This window comes from Heptranchias perlo, chromosome 12 (genome assembly GCF_035084215.1).
Source record: "Heptranchias perlo isolate sHepPer1 chromosome 12, sHepPer1.hap1, whole genome shotgun sequence".
NCBI classification, from domain to species: domain Eukaryota; kingdom Metazoa; phylum Chordata; class Chondrichthyes; order Hexanchiformes; family Hexanchidae; genus Heptranchias; species Heptranchias perlo.
In genome coordinates this window covers 8,199,933-8,227,223 of record NC_090336.1, presented here as the reverse complement: position 1 = coordinate 8,227,223, position 27,291 = coordinate 8,199,933, and the positions used below count along the sequence as shown (strand labels likewise).

At 48.4% G+C, this 27,291-nt stretch overlaps 1 protein-coding gene across 3 annotated transcripts in view; it reads left to right on the top strand.

Annotated features, from left to right (window-relative positions):
• The window catches only part of LOC137327810 (tumor protein p53-inducible protein 11-like), a 413,617-nt gene that overhangs the window by 377,439 nt on the left and 8,887 nt on the right, over positions 1–27,291 (top strand). For 2 of the 3 annotated variants that reach the window (XM_067993629.1, XM_067993628.1), the window contains one exon: positions 23,211–23,312. The exons of the other annotated variant lie outside the window; for it this stretch is intronic. In XM_067993629.1, the coding sequence (XP_067849730.1) occupies positions 23,211–23,312 (102 nt within the window). The remainder of the gene's footprint in view (positions 1–23,210; positions 23,313–27,291) is intronic. 3 annotated transcript variants of the gene reach the window in all.

The following is a 27,291-nucleotide window of genomic DNA, read 5'->3' as shown; positions in this document are numbered from 1 at the left end:
TGTACAGGCAACACTCCACCTTAAATAGAACCATTACACACTCTGTACTGTATAGGCAACACTCAACCTTAAATAAACTGATTATACACACTACTGTACAGGCAACATTCCACCTTAAATAGAACCATTACACACTCTACTGTACAGACAACACTCCAACTTAAATAGAACCATTACACACTCTGTAATGTACAGTCAACACTCCACCTTAAATAAACCAATTACACACACTACTGTACAGGCAACATTCCACCTTAAATAGAACCATTACACACCTTGTATTGTACAGGCAACACTCCACCTTAATTAGAACCATTACACACACTATACTGTACAGACAACACTCCACCGTAAATAGAACCATTACACACTTTGTAATGTACAGGCAACACTCCACCTTAAATAGAACCATTACACACTCTGTACTGTACAGACAACACTCCACCTTAAATAAACCAATTACACACACTATACTGTACAGAGAACACTCCACCTTAAATAGAACCATTACACACTTAGTACTGTACAGGCAACACTTCACCTTATATAGAACCACTACACACTCTGTACTGTACAGACAACACTCCAACTTAAATAGAACCATTACACACTCTGTAATGTACAGTCAACACTCCACCTTAAATAAACTGAGTACACACTACTGTACAGGCAACATTCCACCTTAAATAGAACCATTACACACTCTGTACTGTACAGACAACACTCCAACTTAAATAAAACCATTACACACCCTGTAATGTACAATCAACACTCCACCTTAAATAAACCAATTACACACACTATACTGTACAGGCAACACTCCACCTGAAATAGAACCATTACACACTTTGTACTGTACAGGCAACACTCCAACTTAAATAAAACCATTACACACAATATACTGTACAGGCAACAATCCACCTTAAATAGAACCATTACACACTCTGTAATGTACAGTCAACACTCCACCTTAAATAAACCAATTACACACACTACTGTACAGGCAACAATCCACCTTAAATAGAACCATTACACACTTAGTACTGTACAGGCAACACTCCACCTTAAATAGAACCATAACACACACTATACTGTACAGGCAACACTCCACCTTAAATAGAACCATTACACACTCCGTACTATACAGGCAACACTCCACCTTAAATAGAACCATTGCACACTCCGTACTATACAGGCAACACTCCACCTTAAATAGAACCATTACACACTCCGTACTATACAGGCAACACTCCACCTTAAATAGAACCATTACACACTCCGTACTATACCGGCAGCACTCCACCTTAAATAGAACCATTACACAATCTATACTATACAGGCAACACTCCACCTTAAATAAACCCAGTACACACTCTGTAGTACACAGGCAACACTTCATCTTAAATAGAACCATGACACACTCTCTACTATACAGACAACACTCCACCTTAAATAAACCCATTACACACTCTGTTGTATACAGGCAACACTCCACTTTACATAGAACCATTACACACTCTACTGTACTGAGAGCAGTCCACCTAAATAAACCCATTATACACACTAATGTACAAGGGAGCACTACTCCTTAAATAGTTACATTACACACACTGTACTGTACAAGGGAGTACTCCAACTTAATTAAACCCATTATACCCACTGTGTTGTGCAAGGGAGCACTCCACCTTAAATAGAACCATTACACACACTACTGTACAGGGAGAATTCCACTGTGAATAAACCCATTATACAGTTTGCGGTACAGGTAGCACTCCACCCTAAATGGAACCATTACATGGACTGTACAGTACAAGGGAGCATTACACCGTAAATATAACAATTACACATACTACATTGTACAAGGGAGAACTCCACCTTAAATAAATCCATTACACTGTACTGTACAGGGAGGATTCCACCTTAAACAAACCCAGTACACTGTACTGTACAGGGAGGATTCCACCTTAAACAAACCCAGTACATTGTACTGTACAGGGAGGATTCCACCTTAAACAAACCCAGTACATTGTACTGTACAGGGAGGATTCCACCTTAAACAAACCCAGTACACTGTACTGTACAGGGAGGATTCCACCTTAAACAAACCCAGTACATTGTACTGTACAGGGAGGATTCCACCTTAAACAAACCCAGTACACTGTACTGTACAGGGAGGATTCCACCTTAAACAAACCCACTACACTGTACTGTACAGGGAGGATTCCACCTTAAACAAACCCAGTACATTGTACTGTACAGGGAGGATTCCACCTTAAACAAACCCACTACACTGTACTGTACAGGGAGGATTCCACCTTAAACAAACCCAGTACACTGTACTGTACAGGGAGGATTCCACCTTAAACAAACCCACTACACTGTACTGTACAGGGAGGATTCCAGCTTAAACAAACCCAGTACACTGTACTGTAGAGGGAGGATTCCACCTTAAACAAACCCACTACACTGTACTGTACAGGGAGGATTCCACCTTAAACAAACCCAGTACACTGTACTGTACAGGGAGGATTCCACCTTAAACAAACCCAGTACATTGTACTGTACAGGGAGGATTCCACCTTAAACAAACCCAGTACACTGTACTGTACAGGGAGGATTCCACCTTAAACAAACCCAGTACACTGTACTGTACAGGGAGGATTCCACCTTAAACAAACCCAGTACATTGTACTGTACAGGGAGGATTCCACCTTAAACAAACCCAGTACATTGTACTGTACAGGGAGGATTCCACCTTAAACAAACCCACTACATTGTACTGTACAGGGAGGATTCCACCTTAAACAAACCCATTACATTGTACTGTACAGGGAGGATTCCACCTTAAACAAACCCAGTACACTGTACTGTACAGGGAGGATTCCACCTTAAACAAACCCACTACATTGTACTGTACAGGGAGGATTCCACCTTAAACAAACCCAGTACATTGTACTGTACAGGGAGGATTCCACCTTAAACAAACCCAGTACACTGTACTGTACAGGGAGGATTCCACCTTAAACAAACCCACTACATTGTACTGTACAGGGAGGATTCCACCTTAAACAAACCCACTACATTGTACTGTACAGGGAGCACTCCACCTTAAATATATCCATTACACTGTACTGTACAGGGAGGATTCCACCTTAAACAAACCCAGTACACTGTACTGTACAGGGAGCACTCCACCTTAAATATATCCATTACACTGTACTGTACAGGGAGGATTCCACCTTAAACAAACCCAGTACACTGTACTGTACAGGGATGATTCCACCTTAAACAAACCCACTACATTGTACTGTACAGGGAGGATTACACCTTAAACAAACCCATTACACTGTACTGTACAGGGAGGATTCCACCTTAAACAAACCCAGTACACTGTACTGTACAGGGAGGATTCCACCTTAAACAAACCCACTACATTGTACTGTACAGGGAGGATTCCACCTTAAACAAACCCAGTACACTGTACTGTACAGGGAGGATTCCACCTTAAACAAACCCACTACACTGTACTGTACAGGGAGGATTCCACCTTAAACAAACCCACTACACTGTACTGTACAGGGAGGATTCCACCTTAAACAAACCCACTACACTGTACTGTACAGGGAGGATTCCACCTTAAACAAACCCACTACACTGTACTGTACAGGGAGGATTCCACCTTAAACAAACCCAGTACACTGTACTGTACAGGGAGGATTCCACCTTAAACAAACCCAGTACACTGTACTGTACAGGGAGGATTCCACCTTAAACAAACCCACTACATTGTACTGTACAGGGAGGATTCCACCTTAAACAAACCCAGTACACTGTACTGTACAGGGAGGATTCCACCTTAAACAAACCCAGTACACTGTACTGTACAGGGAGGATTCCACCTTAAACAAACCCACTACATTGTACTGTACAGGGAGGATTCCACCTTAAACAAACCCTCTACATTGTACTGTACAGGGAGGATTCCACCTTAAACAAACCCAGTACACTGTACTGTACAGGGAGGATTCCACCTTAAACAAACCCACTACACTGTACTGTACAGGGAGGATTCCACCTTAAACAAACCCACTACACTGTACTGTACAGGGAGGATTCCACCTTAAACAAACCCACTACACTGTACTGTACAGGGAGGATTCCACCTTAAACAAACCCAGTACACTGTACTGTACAGGGAGGATTCCACCTTAAACAAACCCAGTACACTGTACTGTACAGGGAGGATTCCACCTTAAACAAACCCACTACATTGTACTGTACAGGGAGGATTCCACCTTAAACAAACCCATTACATTGTACTGTACAGGGAGGATTCCACCTTAAACAAACCCAGTACATTGTACTGTACAGGGAGGATTCCACCTTAAACAAACCCAGTACACTGTACTGTACAGGGAGGATTCCACCTTAAACAAACCCAGTACACTGTACTGTACAGGGAGGATTCCACCTTAAACAAACCCACTACATTGTACTGTACAGGGAGGATTCCACCTTAAACAAACCCACTACATTGTACTGTACAGGGAGGATTCCACCTTAAACAAACCCACTACACTGTACTGTACAGGGAGGATTCCACCTTAAACAAACCCAGTACACTGTACTGTACAGGGAGGATTCCACCTTAAACAAACCCACTACACTGTACTGTACAGGGAGGATTCCACCTTAAACAAACCCAGTACACTGTACTGTACAGGGAGGATTCCACCTTAAACAAACCCAGTACATTGTACTGTACAGGGAGGATTCCACCTTAAACAAACCCAGTACACTGTACTGTACAGGGAGGATTCCACCTTAAACAAACCCAGTACACTGTACTGTACAGGGAGGATTCCACCTTAAACAAACCCAGTACATTGTACTGTACAGGGAGGATTCCACCTTAAACAAACCCACTACACTGTACTGTACAGTGAGGATTCCACCTTAAACAAACCCACTACACTGTACTGTACAGGGAGGATTCCACCTTAAACAAACCCAGTACACTGTACTGTACAGGGAGGATTCCACCTTAAACAAACCCAGTACATTGTACTGTACAGGGAGGATTCCACCTTAAACAAACCCAGTACATTGTACTGTACAGGGAGGATTCCACCTTAAACAAACCCACTACATTGTACTGTACAGGGAGGATTCCACCTTAAACAAACCCAGTACACTGTACTGTACAGGGAGGATTCCACCTTAAACAAACCCACTACATTGTACTGTACAGGGAGGATTCCACCTTAAACAAACCCAGTACATTGTACTGTACAGGGAGGATTCCACCTTAAACAAACCCAGTACACTGTACTGTACAGGGAGGATTCCACCTTAAACAAACCCAGTACACTGTACTGTACAGGGAGGATTCCACCTTAAACAAACCCACTACATTGTACTGTACAGGGAGGATTCCACCTTAAACAAACCCACTACATTGTACTGTACAGGGAGCACTCCACCTTAAATATATCCATTACACTGTACTGTACAGGGAGGATTCCACCTTAAACAAACCCAGTACACTGTACTGTACAGGGAGCACTCCACCTTAAATATATCCATTACACTGTACTGTACAGGGAGGATTCCACCTTAAACAAACCCAGTACACTGTACTGTACAGGGAGGATTCCACCTTAAACAAACCCACTACATTGTACTGTACAGGGAGGATTCCACCTTAAACAAACCCATTACACTGTACTGTACAGGGAGGATTCCACCTTAAACAAACCCAGTACACTGTACTGTACAGGGAGGATTCCACCTTAAACAAACCCACTACATTGTACTGTACAGGGAGGATTCCACCTTAAACAAACCCAGTACACTGTACTGTACAGGGAGGATTCCACCTTAAACAAACCCACTACACTGTACTGTACAGGGAGGATTCCACCTTAAACAAACCCACTACACTGTACTGTACAGGGAGGATTCCACCTTAAACAAACCCACTACACTGTACTGTACAGGGAGGATTCCACCTTAAACAAACCCAGTACACTGTACTGTACAGGGAGGATTCCACCTTAAACAAACCCAGTACACTGTACTGTACAGGGAGGATTCCACCTTAAACAAACCCACTACATTGTACTGTACAGGGAGGATTCCACCTTAAACAAACCCATTACATTGTACTGTACAGGGAGGATTCCACCTTAAACAAACCCAGTACATTGTACTGTACAGGGAGGATTCCACCTTAAACAAACCCAGTACACTGTACTGTACAGGGAGGATTCCACCTTAAACAAACCCAGTACACTGTACTGTACAGGGAGGATTCCACCTTAAACAAACCCACTACATTGTACTGTACAGGGAGGATTCCACCTTAAACAAACCCACTACATTGTACTGTACAGGGAGGATTCCACCTTAAACAAACCCAGTACATTGTACTGTACAGGGAGGATTCCACCTTAAACAAACCCAGTACACTGTACTGTACAGGGAGGATTCCACCTTAAACAAACCCAGTACACTGTACTGTACAGGGAGGATTCCACCTTAAACAAACCCACTACATTGTACTGTACAGGGAGGATTCCACCTTAAACAAACCCAGTACATTGTACTGTACAGGGAGGATTCCACCTTAAACAAACCCACTACATTGTACTGTACAGGGAGGATTCCACCTTAAACAAACCCAGTACACTGTACTGTACAGGGAGGATTCCACCTTAAACAAACCCAGTACACTGTACTGTACAGGGAGGATTCCACCTTAAACAAACCCACTACATTGTACTGTACAGGGAGGATTCCACCTTAAACAAACCCAGTACACTGTACTGTACAGGGAGGATTCCACCTTAAACAAACCCAGTACATTGTACTGTACAGGGAGGATTCCACCTTAAACAAACCCACTACATTGTACTGTACAGGGAGGATTCCACCTTAAACAAACCCAGTACACTGTACTGTACAGGGAGGATTCCACCTTAAACAAACCCAGTACATTGTACTGTACAGGGAGGATTCCACCTTAAACAAACCCAGTACACTGTACTGTACAGGGAGGATTCCACCTTAAACAAACCCACTACATTGTACTGTACAGGGAGGATTCCACCTTAAACAAACCCACTACATTGTACTGTACAGGGAGCACTCCACCTTAAATATATCCATTACACTGTACTGTACAGGGAGGATTCCACCTTAAACAAACCCAGTACACTGTACTGTACAGGGAGCACTCCACCTTAAATATATCCATTACACTGTACTGTACAGGGAGGATTCCACCTTTAATAGAACTATTACACACACCACTGTACAAGGAACACTCCACCTTAAATAGAGACTAAAGAACATTCCTCCTTATATAAACCCATTGCACACAATGTACTGTGCAAGGGAGCATCACACCTCAAATAGAACAATTGCACACACTGCGATACAGGGAACACACCACCTTAAATAAAACAATTACACACACTACTGTATGGGAACATGCCACCTTAAATAAAACCATTGCACACTCGGTACTGTAGAGGGAGCACTCTATCTTCAATAAACACGTTACACACACTACTGTATGAGGAACACTCCACCTTAAATAAAACAATTACACACACTACTGTACAGGGAACATTCCACCTTAAATAAACCTATTGCACACACTGCATTGTATTAGGGAGCACGCCACCTTAAATATATGCATCACTCCCACTGTGGTGTACAAGGGTGCACTCCACCTTAAGTAAAACCAGTACACCACACGACGGTACAAGGAACACTCCACCTTAAATAAACCCAGTACACAATACTGTACTGGGAACATTCCACCTTAAATAAACACATTACACACACTACAGTACAGGGAATGCTCCACCTTTTATAAATCCATCGCACATACTGCACTGTACAATGGAGCCCTCCAAATTAAATAAATCTATACAGTACAAGGGAGCATTACGTCATGATTAGAACCATTTCACACACTGTATTGCACAGGGGAGCACTCCACCTTAAATAGAACCATTGGACACTACTGTACAAGGAACACTCCACCTTAAATAGAAACATTGCACACTGTACTGTACAAGGAACACTCCACCTTAAATAGAACCATTGCACACTACTGTACAAGGAACACTCCACCTTAAATAGAACCATTGCACACTACTGTACACGGAACACTCCACCTTAAATAGAACCATTACATACTTTACTGTACAAGGAACACTCCACCTTAAATAGAACCATTACATACTTTACTGTACAAGGCACACTCCACCTTAAATGGAACCATTGCACTCTGTACTGTATTAGGAACACTCCACCTTAAATAGAACCATTGCACACTGTACTGTACAAGGAACACTCCACCTTAAATAGAACCATTGCACTCTACTGTATTAGGAACACTCCACCTTAAATAGAACCATTGCACACTGTACTGTACAAGGAAGCACTCCACCTTAAATAGAACCATTGCACACTGTACTGTACAAGGAACACTCCACCTTAAATAGAACCATTGCACACTGTACTGTACAAGGAACACGTCACCTTAAATAGAACCATTGCACTCTGTACTGTATTAGGAACACTCCACCTTAAATAGAACCATTGCACACTACTTTACAAGGAACACTCCACCTTAAATAGAACCATTGCACACTGTACTGTACAAGGAACACTCCACCTTAAATAGAACCATTGCACTCTGTACTGTATTAGGAACACTCCACCTTAAATAGAACCATTGCACTCTGTACTGTATTAGGAACACTCCACCTTAAATAGAACCATTGCACACTACTTTACAAGGAACACTCCACCTTAAATAGAACCATTGCACACTACTGTACACGGAACACTCCACCTTAAATAGAACCATTACATACTTTACTGTACAAGGAACACTCCACCTTAAATAGAACCATTACATACTTTACTGTACAAGGCACACTCCACCTTAAATAGAACCATTGCACTCTGTACTGTATTAGGAACACTCCACCTTAAATAGAACCATTGCACACTACTGTACAAGGAACACTCCACCTTAAATAGAACCATTGCACACTGTACTGTACAAGGAACACGTCACCTTAAATAGAACCATTGCACTCTGTACTGTATTAGGAACACTCCACCTTAAATAGAACCATTGCACACTACTTTACAAGGAACACTCCACCTTAAATAGAACCATTGCACACTGTACTGTACAAGGAACACTCCACCTTAAATAGAACCATTGCACACTACTGTACAAGGAACACTCCACCTTAAATAGAACCATTACACACTGTACTGAACAAGGAACACTCCACCTTAAATAGACCCATTACACTCTGTACTGTACAAGGAACACTCCACCTTATATAAACACATTACACATTCTACTGTACTGGGAGCAGTCCACCTTAAATAAACCCATTACACACACTACTGTACAGGGAGTGCTCCACCTTATATAAATCCATTGCACGTACTGCACTGTACAATGGAGCCCTCCAAATTAAATAAATCCATTATACTGCACTGTACAAGGTAAACTTTAAGGTGAATTAAAGTTTATTCACCTTAAACCCATGACACACACTGTCCTGTGCAGGGAGCACTCCAGGGTGCACTCCGCCTTAAATAGAACCAAGTCACATACTATACAGTACAAGGGAGCTATAATTAGAATCATTACACATACTGTACTGTACAAGGAACACTCCACCTTAAATAGAACCATTGCAGACTGTACTGTACAAGGAAGCACTCCACCTTAAATATAACCATTGCAGACTGTACAAGGAACACTCCACCTTAAATAGAACCATTACACACTGTACTGTACAAGGAACACTCCACCTTAAATAAAACCACTGCAGACTGTACTGTACAAGGAAGCACTCCACCTTAAGTAGATCCATTGCACACTGTACTGTACAAGGAAGCACTCCACCTTAAGTAGATCCATTGCACACTGTACTGTACAAGGAACACTCCACCTTAAATAGAACCATTGCAGACTGTACTGTACAAGGAAGCACTCCACCTTAAATAGAACCATTGCACTCTGTACTGTACAAGGAACACTCCACCTTAAATAGAACCATTGCACACTGTACTGTGCAAGGAACACTCCACCTTAAATAGAACCATTGCACACTGTACTGTACAAGGAACACTCCACCTTAAATAGAACCATTGCACACACAATACTGTACAAGGAACACTCCACCTTAAATAGAACCATTGCACACTGTACTGTGCAAGGAACACTCCACCTTAAATAGAACCATTGCACACACAATACTGTACAAGGAACACTCCACCTTAAATAGAACCATTGCACACTGTACTGTGCAAGGAACACTCCACCTTAAATAGAACCATTGCACACTACTGTACAAGGAACACTCCACCTTAAATAGAACCATTGCACACACAATACTGTACAAGGAACACTCCACCTTAAATAGAACCATTGCACACTGTACACCTTAAATAGAACCATTGCACTCTGTACTGTACAAGGAACACTCCACCTTAAATAGAACCATTGCACACTGTACTGTACAAGGAAGCACTCCACCTTAAATAGAACCATTGCACACACAATACTGTACAAGGAACACTCCACCTTAAATAGAACCATTGCACACACAATACTGTACAAGGAACACTCCACCTTAAATAGAACCATTGCACACTGTACTGTGCAAGGAACACTCCACCTTAAATAGAACCATTGCACACAACTGTACAAGGAACACTCCACCTTAAATAGAACCATTGCACACACAATACTGTACAAGGAACACTCCACCTTAAATAGAACCATTGCACACTGTACACCTTAAATAGAACCATTGCACTCTGTACTGTACAAGGAACACTCCACCTTAAATAGAACCATTGCACACTGTACTGTGCAAGGAACACTCCACCTTAAATAGAACCATTGCACACTGTACTGTGCAAGGAACACTCCACCTTAAATAGAACCATTGCACACTACTGTACAAGGAACACTCCACCTTAAATAGAACCATTGCACACACAATACTGTACAAGGAACACTCCACCTTAAATAGAACCATTGCACACTGTACTGTGCAAGGAACACTCCACCTTAAATAGAACCATTGCACACTACTGTACAAGGAACACTCCACCTTAAATAGAACCATTGCACACTGTACTGTACAAGGAACACTCCACCTTAAATAGAACCATTGCACTCTGTACTGTATTAGGAACACTCCACCTTAAATAGAACCATTGCACTCTGTACTGTATTAGGAACACTCCACCTTAAATAGAACCATTGCACACTACTTTACAAGGAACACTCCACCTTAAATAGAACCATTGCACACTACTGTACACGGAACACTCCACCTTAAATAGAACCATTACATACTTTACTGTACAAGGAACACTCCACCTTAAATAGAACCATTACATACTTTACTGTACAAGGCACACTCCACCTTAAATAGAACCATTGCACTCTGTACTGTATTAGGAACACTCCACCTTAAATAGAACCATTGCACACTGTACTGTACAAGGAACACGTCACCTTAAATAGAACCATTGCACTCTGTACTGTATTAGGAACACTCCACCTTAAATAGAACCATTGCACACTACTTTACAAGGAACACTCCACCTTAAATAGAACCATTGCACACTGTACTGTACAAGGAACACTCCACCTTAAATAGAACCATTGCACACTACTGTACAAGGAACACTCCACCTTAAATAGAACCATTACACACTGTACTGAACAAGGAACACTCCACCTTAAATAGACCCATTACACTCTGTACTGTACAAGGAACACTCCACCTTATATAAACACATTACACATTCTACTGTACTGGGAGCAGTCCACCTTAAATAAACCCATTACACACACTACTGTACAGGGAGTGCTCCACCTTATATAAATCCATTGCACGTACTGCACTGTACAATGGAGCCCTCCAAATTAAATAAATCCATTATACTGCACTGTACAAGGTAAACTTTAAGGTGAATTAAAGTTTATTCACCTTAAACCCATGACACACACTGTCCTGTGCAGGGAGCACTCCAGGGTGCACTCCGCCTTAAATAGAACCAAGTCACATACTATACAGTACAAGGGAGCTATAATTAGAATCATTACACATACTGTACTGTACAAGGAACACTCCACCTTAAATAGAACCATTGCAGACTGTACTGTACAAGGAAGCACTCCACCTTAAATATAACCATTGCAGACTGTACAAGGAACACTCCACCTTAAATAGAACCATTACACACTGTACTGTACAAGGAACACTCCACCTTAAATAAAACCACTGCAGACTGTACTGTACAAGGAAGCACTCCACCTTAAGTAGATCCATTGCACACTGTACTGTACAAGGAAGCACTCCACCTTAAGTAGATCCATTGCACACTGTACTGTACAAGGAACACTCCACCTTAAATAGAACCATTGCAGACTGTACTGTACAAGGAAGCACTCCACCTTAAATAGAACCATTGCACTCTGTACTGTACAAGGAACACTCCACCTTAAATAGAACCATTGCACACTGTACTGTGCAAGGAACACTCCACCTTAAATAGAACCATTGCACACTGTACTGTACAAGGAACACTCCACCTTAAATAGAACCATTGCACACACAATACTGTACAAGGAACACTCCACCTTAAATAGAACCATTGCACACTGTACTGTGCAAGGAACACTCCACCTTAAATAGAACCATTGCACACACAATACTGTACAAGGAACACTCCACCTTAAATAGAACCATTGCACACTGTACTGTGCAAGGAACACTCCACCTTAAATAGAACCATTGCACACTACTGTACAAGGAACACTCCACCTTAAATAGAACCATTGCACACACAATACTGTACAAGGAACACTCCACCTTAAATAGAACCATTGCACACTGTACACCTTAAATAGAACCATTGCACTCTGTACTGTACAAGGAACACTCCACCTTAAATAGAACCATTGCACACTGTACTGTACAAGGAAGCACTCCACCTTAAATAGAACCATTGCACACACAATACTGTACAAGGAACACTCCACCTTAAATAGAACCATTGCACACACAATACTGTACAAGGAACACTCCACCTTAAATAGAACCATTGCACACTGTACTGTGCAAGGAACACTCCACCTTAAATAGAACCATTGCACACAACTGTACAAGGAACACTCCACCTTAAATAGAACCATTGCACACACAATACTGTACAAGGAACACTCCACCTTAAATAGAACCATTGCACACTGTACACCTTAAATAGAACCATTGCACTCTGTACTGTACAAGGAACACTCCACCTTAAATAGAACCATTGCACACTGTACTGTGCAAGGAACACTCCACCTTAAATAGAACCATTGCACACTGTACTGTGCAAGGAACACTCCACCTTAAATAGAACCATTGCACACTACTGTACAAGGAACACTCCACCTTAAATAGAACCATTGCACACTGTACACCTTAAATAGAACCATTGCACTCTGTACTGTACAAGGAACACTCCACCTTAAATAGAACCATTGCACACTGTACTGTACAAGGAAGCACTCCACCTTAAATAGAACCATTGCACACACAATACTGTACAAGGAACACTCCACCTTAAATAGAACCATTGCACACACAATACTGTACAAGGAACACTCCACCTTAAATAGAACCATTGCACACTGTACTGTGCAAGGAACACTCCACCTTAAATAGAACCATTGCACACTACTGTACAAGGAACACTCCACCTTAAATAGAACCATTGCACACACAATACTGTACAAGGAACACTCCACCTTAAATAGAACCATTGCACACTGTACACCTTAAATAGAACCATTGCACTCTGTACTGTACAAGGAACACTCCACCTTAAATAGAACCATTGCACACTGTACTGTGCAACGAACACTCCACCTTAAATAGAACCATTGCACACTGTACTGTGCAAGGAACACTCCACCTTAAATAGAACCATTGCACACTACTGTACAAGGAACACTCCACCTTAAATAGAACCATTGCACACACAATACTGTACAAGGAACACTCCACCTTAAATAGAACCATTGCACACTGTACTGTGCAAGGAACACTCCACCTTAAATAGAACCATTGCACACTACTGTACAAGGAACACTCCACCTTAAATAGAACCATTGCACACTGTACACCTTAAATAGAACCATTGCACTCTGTACTGTACAAGGAACACTCCACCTTAAATAGAACCATTGCACACTGTACTGTGCAAGGAACACTCCACCTTAAATAGAACCATTGCACACTGTACTGTGCAAGGAACACTCCACCTTAAATAGAACCATTGCACACTACTGTACAAGGAACACTCCACCTTAAATAGAACCATTGCACACACAATACTGTACAAGGAACACTCCACCTTAAATAGAACCATTGCACACTGTACTGTGCAAGGAACACTCCACCTTAAATAGAACCATTGCAGACTGTACAAGGAACACTCCACCTTAAATAGAACCATTACACACTGTACTGTACAAGGAACACTCCACCTTAAATAAAACCACTGCAGACTGTACTGTACAAGGAAGCACTCCACCTTAAATAGAACCATTGCACACACAATACTGTACAAGGAACACTCCACCTTAAATAGAACCATTGCACACTGTACACCTTAAATAGAACCATTGCACACTGTACTGTACAAGGAACACTCCACCTTAAATAGAACCATTGCACACTGTACTGTACAAGGAAGCACTCCACCTTAAATAGAACCATTGCACACACAATACTGTACTGTACAAAGGAGCACTCCAGCTTAAGTAGGACGATTCCACATACTTCAATTGGCGGTTTACAACCTTTCAGACTCAACATTGATTTCAATAACTTCAGATCATAACCACTGCTCCCATTTTTTCAGACAGCTGGTAATTCTGAGGTTGCCATTTCCATTTGTCTCTTTTACCTTGTTCATCTTCATTGCTTTCTGTTTCCCCTTTCATGTTTCACCAGGTATCTACTAAAACTCACTTTCACAGCCGTATTTCTTTCTTCTTTGGCGAACAGACCTTTACCTTGCGGAGGCTGAACGCTAACTCTCCGACACCTCCTCCTTCCTCCCCCTGAACCATGACCCCACTGCCGAACATCAAGCCATAGTTTCCCAGACTGTCACTGACCGCACCTCCTCTGGAGATCTTCCCCCACGGCCTCCAACCTCATAGTCCCCCAACCCCGCACAGCCTGCTTCTACCTCCTTCCCAAGATCCACAAACAGGACTGCCCTCCATCGTTTCAGCCTGTTCTTGCCCCACGGAACTTATTTCCTCCTATCTCGACTCTTTTTTCTCCCCTTGTTCAGTCTCTTCCGACCTACATCCAGGACTCTTCCGACGCCCTCCATCACTTTAAAAGTTACCAGTTTCCCGGCCCTAACTGTCTCCTTTTCACCATGGACATCCAGTCTCTCGACACCTCCATCCCCCACCAGGAAGGCCTGCGGGCCCTCCGCTTGTTCCTTGAATGGAGGCCCAACCAGTCCCCATCCACCACCACCCTCCTCCTCCGCCTGGCTGAACTTGTGCTTATGTTGAACAACTTCTCCTTTGACTCCACTCACTTCCTCCAAATAAAAGGTGTCGCTATGGGAACCTGTATGGGTCCCATCTATCCCTGCCTTTTTGTGGGATATGTGGAACATTCCTTGTTCCAGTCCGACTCAGGTCCCCTCTCTCACCTCTTTTTCCGGTACATTGATGACTGTATCTGTGCTGCTTCCTGCTCTCACCCTGAACTGGAAAATTTCATCAGCGTTGCTTCCAATTTCTACCCTTCCCTCGCCTTCACATGGTCCATCTCCGACTCTTCCCTTCCCTTCCTCGACTTCTCTATCTCCATTTCTGGGGATAAGCTGTCAACCAATATCTATTATGAGCCCACTGACACCCATAGCTACCTTGATTACACTTCCTCCCACCCCGCTTCCTGTAAGGACTTTATTCCCTTCTCCCAGTTTCTCCAGCTCCGTCGCATCTGTTCTGACGATACCACCTTCCACACCAGTGTTTCCGATATGTCTTCCTTTTTCCTCAACCGAGTATTCCCCTCCACTGTAGTTGACGGGGCCCTCGACTGTGTCCGCCTTATTTCTTGCACTTCCGCCCTCACCCCTTCCGTTCCCTCCCAGAACCATGATAGGGTCCCCCTTGTCCTCACCTTCCACCCCACCAGCCTCCACATTCAACGAATCATCCTCCGCAATTTCCGTCCCCTCCAGCGCGATCCCACCACCAAACACATCCTCCTCTCTCCTTTCAACATTCCGAAGGGACCGCTCCCTCCGCGACACCCTGGTCCACTCTTCCAACACCCACTCTCCTCCCCACGGCACCTTCCCGTGCGAGCGCAGGAGATACAACACCTGCCCCTTCACCTCCTCCCTTCCCACCATCCAGGGCCCCAAACACTCCTTCCAGGTGAAACAGCAGTTTACTTGTACTTTCAATTTAGTATACTGTATCCGCTGCACACAATGTGGTCTCCTCTACACTGGGGAGACCAAACGCAGACTGGGTGATTGCTTTGCTGAGCACCTCCGTTCTGTCTGCAAGCATGACCCTGACCTGCCGGTCGCTTGCCATTTTAATTCCCCTTCTCACTCCTATCCTGACCTCTCTGTCCTCAGTCTCTTATTCTGCTCCAATGAAGCTCAACGGAAGTTCGAGGAACAGCACCTTTATCTTTCGTTTGGACACTTTACAACCTTCCGGACTCAACATTGATTTCAGTAAATTCAGATCAAAACCACTGCTCCCATTTTTTCGATCAGCTAGTGCTGGTAATGGTTCTGCTGCTGCCATTTACAGCTACTCCTGATCAATCTTTTGTTTCTTAACCTCTCCCATTACCACCCTCCTTGCCCTGCACCATCATCCCTTTTGTCATTCAATCACTCGTGCCCTCCATCCTGTTACAGACCTTCCCTTTTGTTCTTTCCTCCCCTCACCTTCAACCCCCCACTTTCCCTGGCTCTGTAATTGCTCAAAAACTGTTAAATCTTCAACTTCTTCCAGTTCTGAGGAAAGGTCTTCAACCTCACACTTTGGGCTCGATGTTACCAGGCCTGCGGGTTCCCAGCGGGTCGTCCTCCGGGAGCGTGGTCAACACGCTCGGTGAAATTAGTGGGTTGCCTGCGCGATCGTAGCAGGCAACACACTAATAGGAATCAATTACCTGCTCCTCCGGGGTCCACGCTGCTGGTCTGCGCATCGGGCGGGCTGCGCATGCGCAGTACGATCTGTCAGCTGGAGGCTCTCTATTTAAAGGGGCAGTCCTCCACTGACAGATGCTGCAACCAATGGAACAAATTTCAGCATGGAGCAGCCCAGGGGGAAGGCTGCTCCCAGTTTAATGATGCCTCACCCCAGGTATCATCAGATGGGGTGAGGAGGAGGGGGAGGACACAGATCTTCCCCCCGGCGGGCGGGAGGAAGCGGCCTGCCTCTGCCACCAAGAAGGCCTGGCTCGAGGTGGCAGAGGGGGTCACCTGCGCCACCAACATATCGCCCACCTGCATACAGTGCAGGAGGCGCTGCAATGACCTCAGTAGGTCAGCCACAGTGAGAACATGAAGTCTTTCCCCTACACTCCATCTGCCACAACACTGCCCCAACCCCACATCTCCTTCGGCACCGCCAACACTACTCTGTCACATCACCCCTCATACCCACTCAAACCCCATCCTCATCTTACCTCCACCTACTCACCTCGCCAGTACTCATCCTGCCACTAACACGCGACCCAATCCTCATACAATCTCATGGCTCTATCCCATACTCACCCTCTCGTGCATCTCCCTCACGGCCAGCCTCACTCAACCTGCCACCACCTGTGCTGCAGTCACAGGGCATGCATCACATATGTGCAGTAGGCAGCGTAAGGCAAATGTTTCGTGAGCATGAAGGGGGTGCACAAGGGTGTCGGAGGGTTTGTCCTGGGTGTTACCTATATTGAATTTCAGAGCAACAAACAGCACACATTATATTGACACCACCACTGCCATGTCTCCGCGAATCCTGTCTGTTGTGTCCAATAATGCCCGCTCCTGGGTATCACTATGAGGACCCACCACTGATGCCACCCATCGTGTTACTGCAGAGTAGGTGCAGGTGTATTTGCAGGGCTCTTCCGCACAGACGACTGAGAGACATCGGCGGTGTAGCCGGCTGCACCCTGGAAGGATGCGGAGGAGAAGGTGTGGAGGACAGTGGTGACTTTGACAGCGACAGGTAAGCAGTTGGTGCTGGGGCCAGCCAGGAGCAGCTCGGCATGAAAGAGCCTGCAGATCTCCACGACTACATGTCGAGTGAATCTGCGCCTCCCTGTGCACTGCTGCTCGGAGAGGTCCGGGGAGCTGCGCCTCGGTCTGTGGATCCTGCGGCGAGGATAGTGCCCTCTGCGATGCGTCTCTCTCTGCGGTAGCCCTCCCTCCTGCTGTGCAGGTGGGCGTGCAACAACACCGTGTTGGGGGGCTCCACGTCTCTGCGGCGGACGGCGTGGACTGCGAGGCTGCTGGGGCTGGTCATGCTGTTCGTCCTCCGAGGGTGTCCACGCACCACCCATCTGGCAGGTGTTGGTCTGAGGGGTTGTGCAGGGTCGGTGGGTGGGTCCTCGGACTGTGGCTGCGGTTTCGTGTCGGTCTGTCCTCTGGCTTGACGGGGGGTGGTGGGGGGCAGGGGTTGCCCAATGTGACGCGGTGGCCTCCTGCGTGGGTGAGGGCTCTCCCCCGTGGAGCGCACCTTGGCACCTGCCACAGGCTGCTGGCTGCAACACGCCTGGTTGGAGGGAGACTGTTTCCCCCAGTGTGGGAAACTCACTGCCTTGAACCTAAAATCCCACACTTCCTCTTTTGACAGCTGCTTCAGCTCATTAGCTGACCTCAACGAGCAAGGTAAGTACTCTCAAGTGGAACCCCGCTGGCTTTAATTGCCTGCGGGATTCCCACCAGCGGGGGCCACGCACGCAGCCCCTCACGTCATCGGGGAACCCGGAGGTGGTCGGGATCGCGGCGCGATCCGGTCACGTGACCTCATATCGGGATTTTCGGGGCCCCCCCGCTGGAAACCCGCAGGAAACCCGACCCTAAAATCGAGCCCATTAACTCTGTTCCTTTCTCCACAGATGCTGCCTCACTTTCTGAGTATTTCCAGCATTTTCTGTTTTTATTTCAGATTTCCAGCATCCGCAGTATTTGCTTTTGCTCCACCTTAAATAAACCGAGTACACACACTGTACTGTGCAGGGAGCACCGCACCTTAAATAAACCGAGTACACGCACTGTACTGTGCAGGGAGCACCACACCTTACATAAACCGAGTACACACACTGTACTGTGCAGGGAGCACCACACCTTAAATAAACCGAGTACACACACTGTACTGTGCAGGGAGCACCGCACCTTAAATAAACCGAGTACACACACTGTACTGTACAGGGAGCACCGCACCTTAAATAAACCCAGTACACACACTGTACTGTGCAGGGAGCACCGCACCTTAAATAAACCCAGTACACACACTGTACTGTGCAGGGAGCACCACACCTTAAATAAACCCAGTACACACACTGTACTGTGCAGGGAGTACCGCACCTTAAATAAACCCAGTACACACACTACTGTGCAGGGAGTACCGCACCTTAAATAAACCCAGTACACACACTGTACTGTGCAGGGAGTACCGCACCTTAAATAAACCCAGTACACACCCTGTACTGTGCAGAGAGCACCACACCTTAAACAAACCCAGTACACACACTGTACTGTACAGGGAGCACCACTCCTTAAACCCAGTACACACACACTACTGTGCAGGGAGCACCGCACCTTAAATAAACCCAGTACACACACTGTACTGTGCAGGGAGCACCGCACCTTAAATAAACCGAGTACACACACTGTACTGTGCAGGGAGCACCACACCTTAAATAAACCCAGTACACACACTGTACTGTGCAGGGAGCACCACACCTTAAATAAACCGAGTACACACACTGTACTGTGCAGGGAGCACCACACCTTAAATAAACCCAGTACACACCCTGTACTGTGCAGGGAGCACCGCACCTTAAATAAACCCAGTACACACACTGTACTGTGCAGGGAGCACCGCACCTTAAATACACCGAGTACACACACTGTACTGTGCAGGGAGCACCGCACCTTAAATAAACCGAGTACACACACTGTACTGTGCAGGGAGCACCGCACCTTAAATAAACCGAGTACACACACTGTACTGTGCAGGGAGCACCACACCTTAAATAAACCGAGTACACACACTGTACTGTGCAGGGAGCACCGCACCTTAAATAAACCCAGTACACACACTGTACTGTGCAGGGAGCACCGCACCTTAAATAAACCCAGTACACACACTGTACTGTGCAGGGAGCACCGCACCTTAAATAAACCCAGTACACACACTGTACTGTGCAGGGAGCACCACACCTTAAATAAACCGAGTACACACACTGTACTGTGCAGGGAGCACCACACCTTAAATAAACCCAGTACACACACTGTACTGTGCAGGGAGCACCACACCTTAAATAAACCCAGTACACACACTGTACTGTGCAGGGAGCACCACACCTTAAATAAACCGAGTACACACACTGTACTGTGCAGGGAGCACCGCACCTTAAATAAACCGAGTACACACACTGTACTGTGCAGGGAGCACCACACCTTAAATAAACCCAGTACACACACTGTACTGTGCAGGGAGCACCACACCTTAAATAAACCGAGTACACACACTGTACTGTGCAGGGAGCACCACACCTTAAATAAACCCAGTACACACACTGTACTGTGCAGGGAGCACCACACCTTAAATAAACCCAGTACACACACTGTACTGTGCAGGGAGCACCACACCTTAAATAAACCGAGTACACACACTGTACTGTGCAGGGAGCACCACACCTTAAATAAACCCAGTACACACACTACTGTGCAGGGAGCACCGCACCTTAAATAAACCCAGTACACACCCTGTACTGTGCAGGGAGCACCGCACCTTAAATAAACCCAGTACACACACTGTACTGTGCAGGGAGCACCACACCTTAAATAAACCCAGTACACACACTGTACTGTGCAGGGAGCACCACACCTTAAATAAACCCAGTACACACACTGTACTGTACAGGGAGCACCGCACCTTGAATAAACCCAGTACACACACTACTGTGCAGGGAGCACCACACCTTAAATAAACCCAGTACACACACTACTGTGCAGGGAACACCACACCTTAATAAACCCAGTACACACACTGTACTGTGCAGGGAGCACCACACCTTAAATAAGCCCATTATACTGTATTGTACAGGGCAGCACACCACCTTAAATAAAAACATTACACACACAACTGCACAGGGAGCATTCTACCTTAAATAAACCATTAAACACACTGTACTGTACTGAAGAGGCAGCATGCCACCTTAAATAAACCCATTACACACTCTGTGTGCAATGGAGCACTACACCTTAAATAAACCTATTACCACTACTGTACCTCAAATAAACCCATTGCATACACGGTACTGCACAAGGGAGCACTCCACCTTAAATATACACATTACAAACAATGTACTTTCAGAGAGCACTCCACCTTGAGTAAACCCATTACACACACTGTACCGGACAGGGAACAATCCACTTTAAATTAAATTATTGCACACACTGGACTGTACAAGGGAGCACGCCACCCTAAATAAACCCACCGTACTGTACTGTACAAGGCAGCACTCTTCCTTAAATAAACCTGTTACACACTGTACTGGACAGTAAGCTATCCAACTTAAATGAGACCATTACACACTGTATTGTACATGGGAAGACTCCACCTTAAATAAACCCACTCCACACAATGTACTGTACAGGGAGCACACCGCCTTAAATAAACCAATTATTCATACTAATGTAAAAGGGAGCACTGATCCTTAAATGGAACCACTACATACACGTACTGTCCAAGGGAGTTCTCCACTTTAAAATACCACCAGCACACACAAATAGTAAACTTTGAAAACATCCAGCTCTGCTCCTCCACCACCTCTCTCGACCCCTCCACGACCTCTGTGTTGTCAGCCTGCTTGTCCAACATCCAGTCCTGGTTGAGCGGCAATTTCCTCCATTGTCTTCGGCCCATGCCTCTAAAAAATCCATTCCTTCAGCACTGATTCCATCCTGCTCCCTGGCCACTGTCTGAGGCTGGACCACACAGGCAGCCTTGGCCCTCCTATTTGACCCTGAGATGAGTTTCCGACCCCATACCTGCTCCATCACCAAGACCGCCTACTTCCAACTCTGTAACATCGCCCGTCTCTGCCCCTGCTTCAGCCGGTCTGTTGCTGGAACTCTCTTGTACGTCCCCCATTTCCTTCACCCCACCATTGGCGGCCGTGCCTTCAGCTATCTAGGCCCTAAGCTCTGGAATTCCCTCCCTAAACCTCTCCACCTCTCTCTCTCCTCTTTTAAGACCATCCCTAAACCCTACCTCTTTGACCGAGCTTTTAGTCACCTGCCCTAGAATCATACAGAACAGAATTAGGCCATTCAGCCCAGAGTGCCTCTTCCAGCTCTTTGAAAGATCTATCCAATTAGTCCCACTCCCCTCCTCTTTCCCCGTAGCCCTGCTAATTTTTCCCCTTCAAATATTTATCCAATTAACCTTTTGAAAGTTATTATTGAATCTGCTCCCACCACCCTTCCAGGCAGTGCATTCCCGATCATTACAACTCACTGCGTAAAAAAATGTTTTAAAAAAGCCTCTTTCTTTGGCTGGGTGTCAGTTTTTTGTCTGATTTATTCCCCTGTGCAGCGCCCTGGGACGTAATGTAAATGCAAGTTGTTGATGTTGATAGCGGTGTTGCACTCTCCTTCCCCAAACCCCCCCCCCCGGTGACCACCCACTAACCTTCACATTGGCAGAGGCCTGGTAAGGACTCCAGTCCTGGTGAGCAGGCAGCACCTGGAGCGAAGGGACCCAACAGGCCTGCCATGTGCGGGTGCCCTGTGGGATGGCAGTCTCTCTGAGAAATACCCTGATGTTTTTTGCTCTGTCTCCATTTGTCCTGCAGGTATTTCCCTGATAATGTGGAATGCTTTATACACAGCAGAGAAGATTATAATCCGATGGACTCTCCTCACCGAGGCCTGTTATTTTGCAGTACAGTTTTTAGGTGGGTTGTTATGACGAAGGAGTCACTTCGGCCTGTGAGCTACGATAACGGGTAAATTAAAGGGTTAAATTGTGAGGCGGGGTTTCATAAACTAAGCTTGTATTCCCTGGAGTTTCGGAGATTGAGGGGGTGATCTGATTGAGGTGTTTAAAATGTTAAAAGGATTTGATAGGGTAAAGAGAGAGAGGGAAACTATGTCCTCTGGTGGGAGAATCAAGAGCGAGGGGACACACTGGAATTGCCTCCCTTAAACCCCTCTGTCTGTCCACCCCCCTCTCTTCCTTAACGTCCTTCTTTAAAACCCAGCCCTTTGACCAAACTATCGATCACCCCTTGCTCTCGAGTGCCTGTTTCTCCTCACCCCTCCGTGAAGCTCCTTGGGGCCTTTTCTCTGTGTTAAAGCCGTGATATAAATCCAAGTTGTTGCTGTTGTTCTCGAGATCGACAAAGGCCGTTCCTCTCCCCTGATGTTGACTCCATCTTCACAGTCCCTACGCTCAGGCTTTAAATGTCATGATTTGCCTTTTCCCGGAGAACGCCCAGCAGCTTCAGCTTGGACCTAAAAATACAGATTTTAAAAATTCATTCTGGGGATGTGGGTGTTGTTAGCGAGGCCGGTCTTTATTGCCCACCCCGACTGCCCTTAAGGTGGTGGAAGTGGGCCTTCTTCTTGAAACGCTGTGCGGTGAAGGTGCTCCCACAGTGCTGTTATTTGTCTTGCAGTCGGTTTCTTTACCCATCGGTCTCGCTGACTGTGCCCGGTTCGTGCTCACAATCTTAGCTCAATTAGTAAATCAAACCAATCTGACCGTCACAAGCAAAGAACAGCGGGAACGGGCCAGACAGACCTGTCAGCCATCTTAGCCTGACTAGGCCCAGGATAAAACCTGTCTTAGCTTTTAATTATACAGAGAACGTAAAAATATACACAAGGCTAAATTACGACTGTGCCCAGACCACTAAACCAGTCAGTGACTGATAGACAGGCCTGCCTGGCTGCAACAGTGCCTTGACGCACTACCTCCATCTCCGCCCAGGGCCCTCCTCCTCCACCCAGGGCCCTCCACCTCCGCCTAGTGTCCTCCTCCTCCACCCAGGGCCCTCCTCCTCCACCCAGGGCCCTCCACCTCCGCCTAGTGTCCTCCTCCTCCACCCAGCGTGCTCCTCCTCCGCCCAGGGCCCTCCACCTCCGCCCAGGGCCCTCCACCTCCGCCCAGGGCCCTCCACCTCCGCCCAGGGCCCTCCACCTCCGCCCAGGGCCCTCCACCTCCACCCAGGGCCCTCCTCCTCCACCCAGGGCCCTCCACCTCCGCCTAGTGTCCTCCTCCTCCACCCAGCGTGCTCCTCCTCCACCCAGGGCCCTCCACCTCCGCCTAGTGTCCTCCTCCTCCACCCAGGGCCCTCCTCCTCCACCCAGGGCCCTCCTCCTCCACCCAGGGCCCTCCACCTCCGCCTAGTGTCCTCCTCCTCCACCCAGGGCCCTCCTCCTCCACCCAGGGCCCTCCTCCTCCACCCAGGGCCCTCCTCCTCCACCCAGGGCCCTCCACCTCCGCCTAGTGTCCTCCTCCTCCACCCAGGGCCCTCCACCTCCACCCAGGGCCCTCCTCCTCCGCCCAGGGCCCTCCACCTCCACCCAGGGCCCTCCTCCTCCACCCAGGGCCCTCCACCTCCGCCTAGTGTCCTCCTCCTCCACCCAGCGTGCTCCTCCTCCGCCCAGGGCCCTCCACCTCCGCCCAGGGCCCTCCACCTCCACCCAGGGCCCTCCACCTCCACCCAGGGCCCTCCACCTCCACCCAGGGCCCTCCTCCTCCACCCAGGGCCCTCCTCCTCCGCCTAGTGTCCTCCTCCTCCACCCAGGGCCCTCCACCTCCGCCTAGTGTCCTCCTCCTCCGCCCAGGGCCCTCCACCTCCGCCCAGGGCCCTCCACCTCCGCCCAGGGCCCTCCACCTCCGCCCAGGGCCCTCCACCTCCGCCCAGGGCCCTCCTCCTCCACCCAGGGCTCTCCACCTCCGCCCAGGGCCCTCCACCTCCGCCCAGGGTCTTCCTCCTCCACCCAGGGCCCTCCACCTCCACCCAGGGCCCTCCACCTCCACCCAGGGCCCTCCTCCTCCACCCAGGGCTCTCCACCTCCGCCCAGGGCCCTCCACCTCCGCCCAGGGCCCTCCACCTCCGCCCAGGGCCCTCCTCCTCCACCCAGGGCCCTCCACCTCCACCCAGGGCCCTCCTCCTCCGCCCAGGGCCCTCCACCTCCACCCAGGGCCCTCCTCCTCCACCCAGGGCCCTCCACCTCCGCCTAGTGTCCTCCTCCTCCACCCAGCGTGCTCCTCCTCCGCCCAGGGCCCTCCACCTCCGCCCAGGGCCCTCCACCTCCACCCAGGGCCCTCCACCTCCACCCAGGGCCCTCCACCTCCACCCAGGGCCCTCCTCCTCCACCCAGGGCCCTCCTCCTCCGCCTAGTGTCCTCCTCCTCCACCCAGGGCCCTCCACCTCCGCCTAGTGTCCTCCTCCTCCGCCCAGGGCCCTCCACCTCCGCCCAGGGCCCTCCACCTCCGCCCAGGGCCCTCCACCTCCGCCCAGGGCCCTCCACCTCCGCCCAGGGCCCTCCTCCTCCACCCAGGGCTCTCCACCTCCGCCCAGGGCCCTCCACCTCCGCCCAGGGTCTTCCTCCTCCACCCAGGGCCCTCCACCTCCACCCAGGGCCCTCCACCTCCACCCAGGGCCCTCCTCCTCCACCCAGGGCTCTCCACCTCCGCCCAGGGCCCTCCACCTCCGCCCAGGGCCCTCCACCTCCGCCCAGGGCCCTCCTCCTCCACCCAGGGCTCTCCACCTCCGCCCAGGGCCCTCCACCTCCGCCCAGGGCCCTCCACCTCCGCCCAGGGCCCTCCTCCTCCACCCAGGGCCCTCCTCCTCCGCCCAGGGCCCTCCACCTCCGCCTAGTGCCCTCCTCCTCCACCCAGCGTGCTCCTCCTCCGCCCAGGGTCCTCTTCCTCCGCCCAGGGTCCTCCTCCTCCGCCCAGGGTCCTCTTCCTCCGCCCAGGGTCCTCTTCCTCCGCCCAGGGCCCTCCTCCTCCGTCCTGGGTCCTCTTCCTCCGTCCTGGGTCCTCTTCCTCCGCCCAGGGTCCTCTTCCTCCGCCCAGGGTCCTCTTCCTCCGTCCTGGGTCCTCTTCCTCCGCCCAGGGTCCTCTTCCTCCGTCCTGGGTCCTCTTCCTCCGCCCAGGGCCCTCCTCCTCCGCCCAGGGTCCTCTTCCTCCGTCCTGGGTCCTCTTCCTCCGCCCAGGGCCCTCTTCCTCCACCCAGGGTCCTCTTCCTCCGTCCTGGGCCCTCCTCCTCCGCCCAGGGTCCTCTTCCTCCGTCCTGGGTCCTCTTCCTCCGCCCAGGGTCCTCTTCCTCCGTCCTGGGCCCTCCTCCTCCGCCCAGGGTCCTCTTCCTCCACCCAGGGTCCTCTTCCTCCGTCCTGGGTCCTCCTCCTCCGCCCAGGGTCCTCTTCCTCCGTCCTGGGTCCTCTTCCTCCGTCCTGGGTCCTCCTCCTCCGCCCAGGGTCCTCTTCCTCCGCCCAGGGTCCTCTTCCTCCGCCCAGGGCCCTCCTCCTCCGCCCAGGGTCCTCTTCCTCCGCCCAGGGTCCTCCTCCTCCGTCCTGGGTCCTCCTCCTCCGCCCAGGGTCCTCTTCCTCCGCCCAGGGTCCTCTTCCTCCGCCCAGGGTCCTCTTCCTCCGCCCAGGGTCCTCTTCCTCCGCCCAGGGCCCTCCTCCTCCGCCCAGGGTCCTCTTCCTCCGCCCAGGGCCCTCTTCCTCCGCCCAGGGCCCTCCTCCTCCGTCCTGGGCCCTCCTCCTCCACCCAGGGCCCTCCTCCTCCGCCCAGGGCCCTCCTCCTCCGTCCTGGGCCCTCCTCCTCCTCCGCCCAGGGCCCTCCTCCTCCGTCCTGGGTCCTCTTCCTCCGCCCAGGGCCCTCCTCCTCCGTCCTGGGCCCTCCTCCTCCTCCAC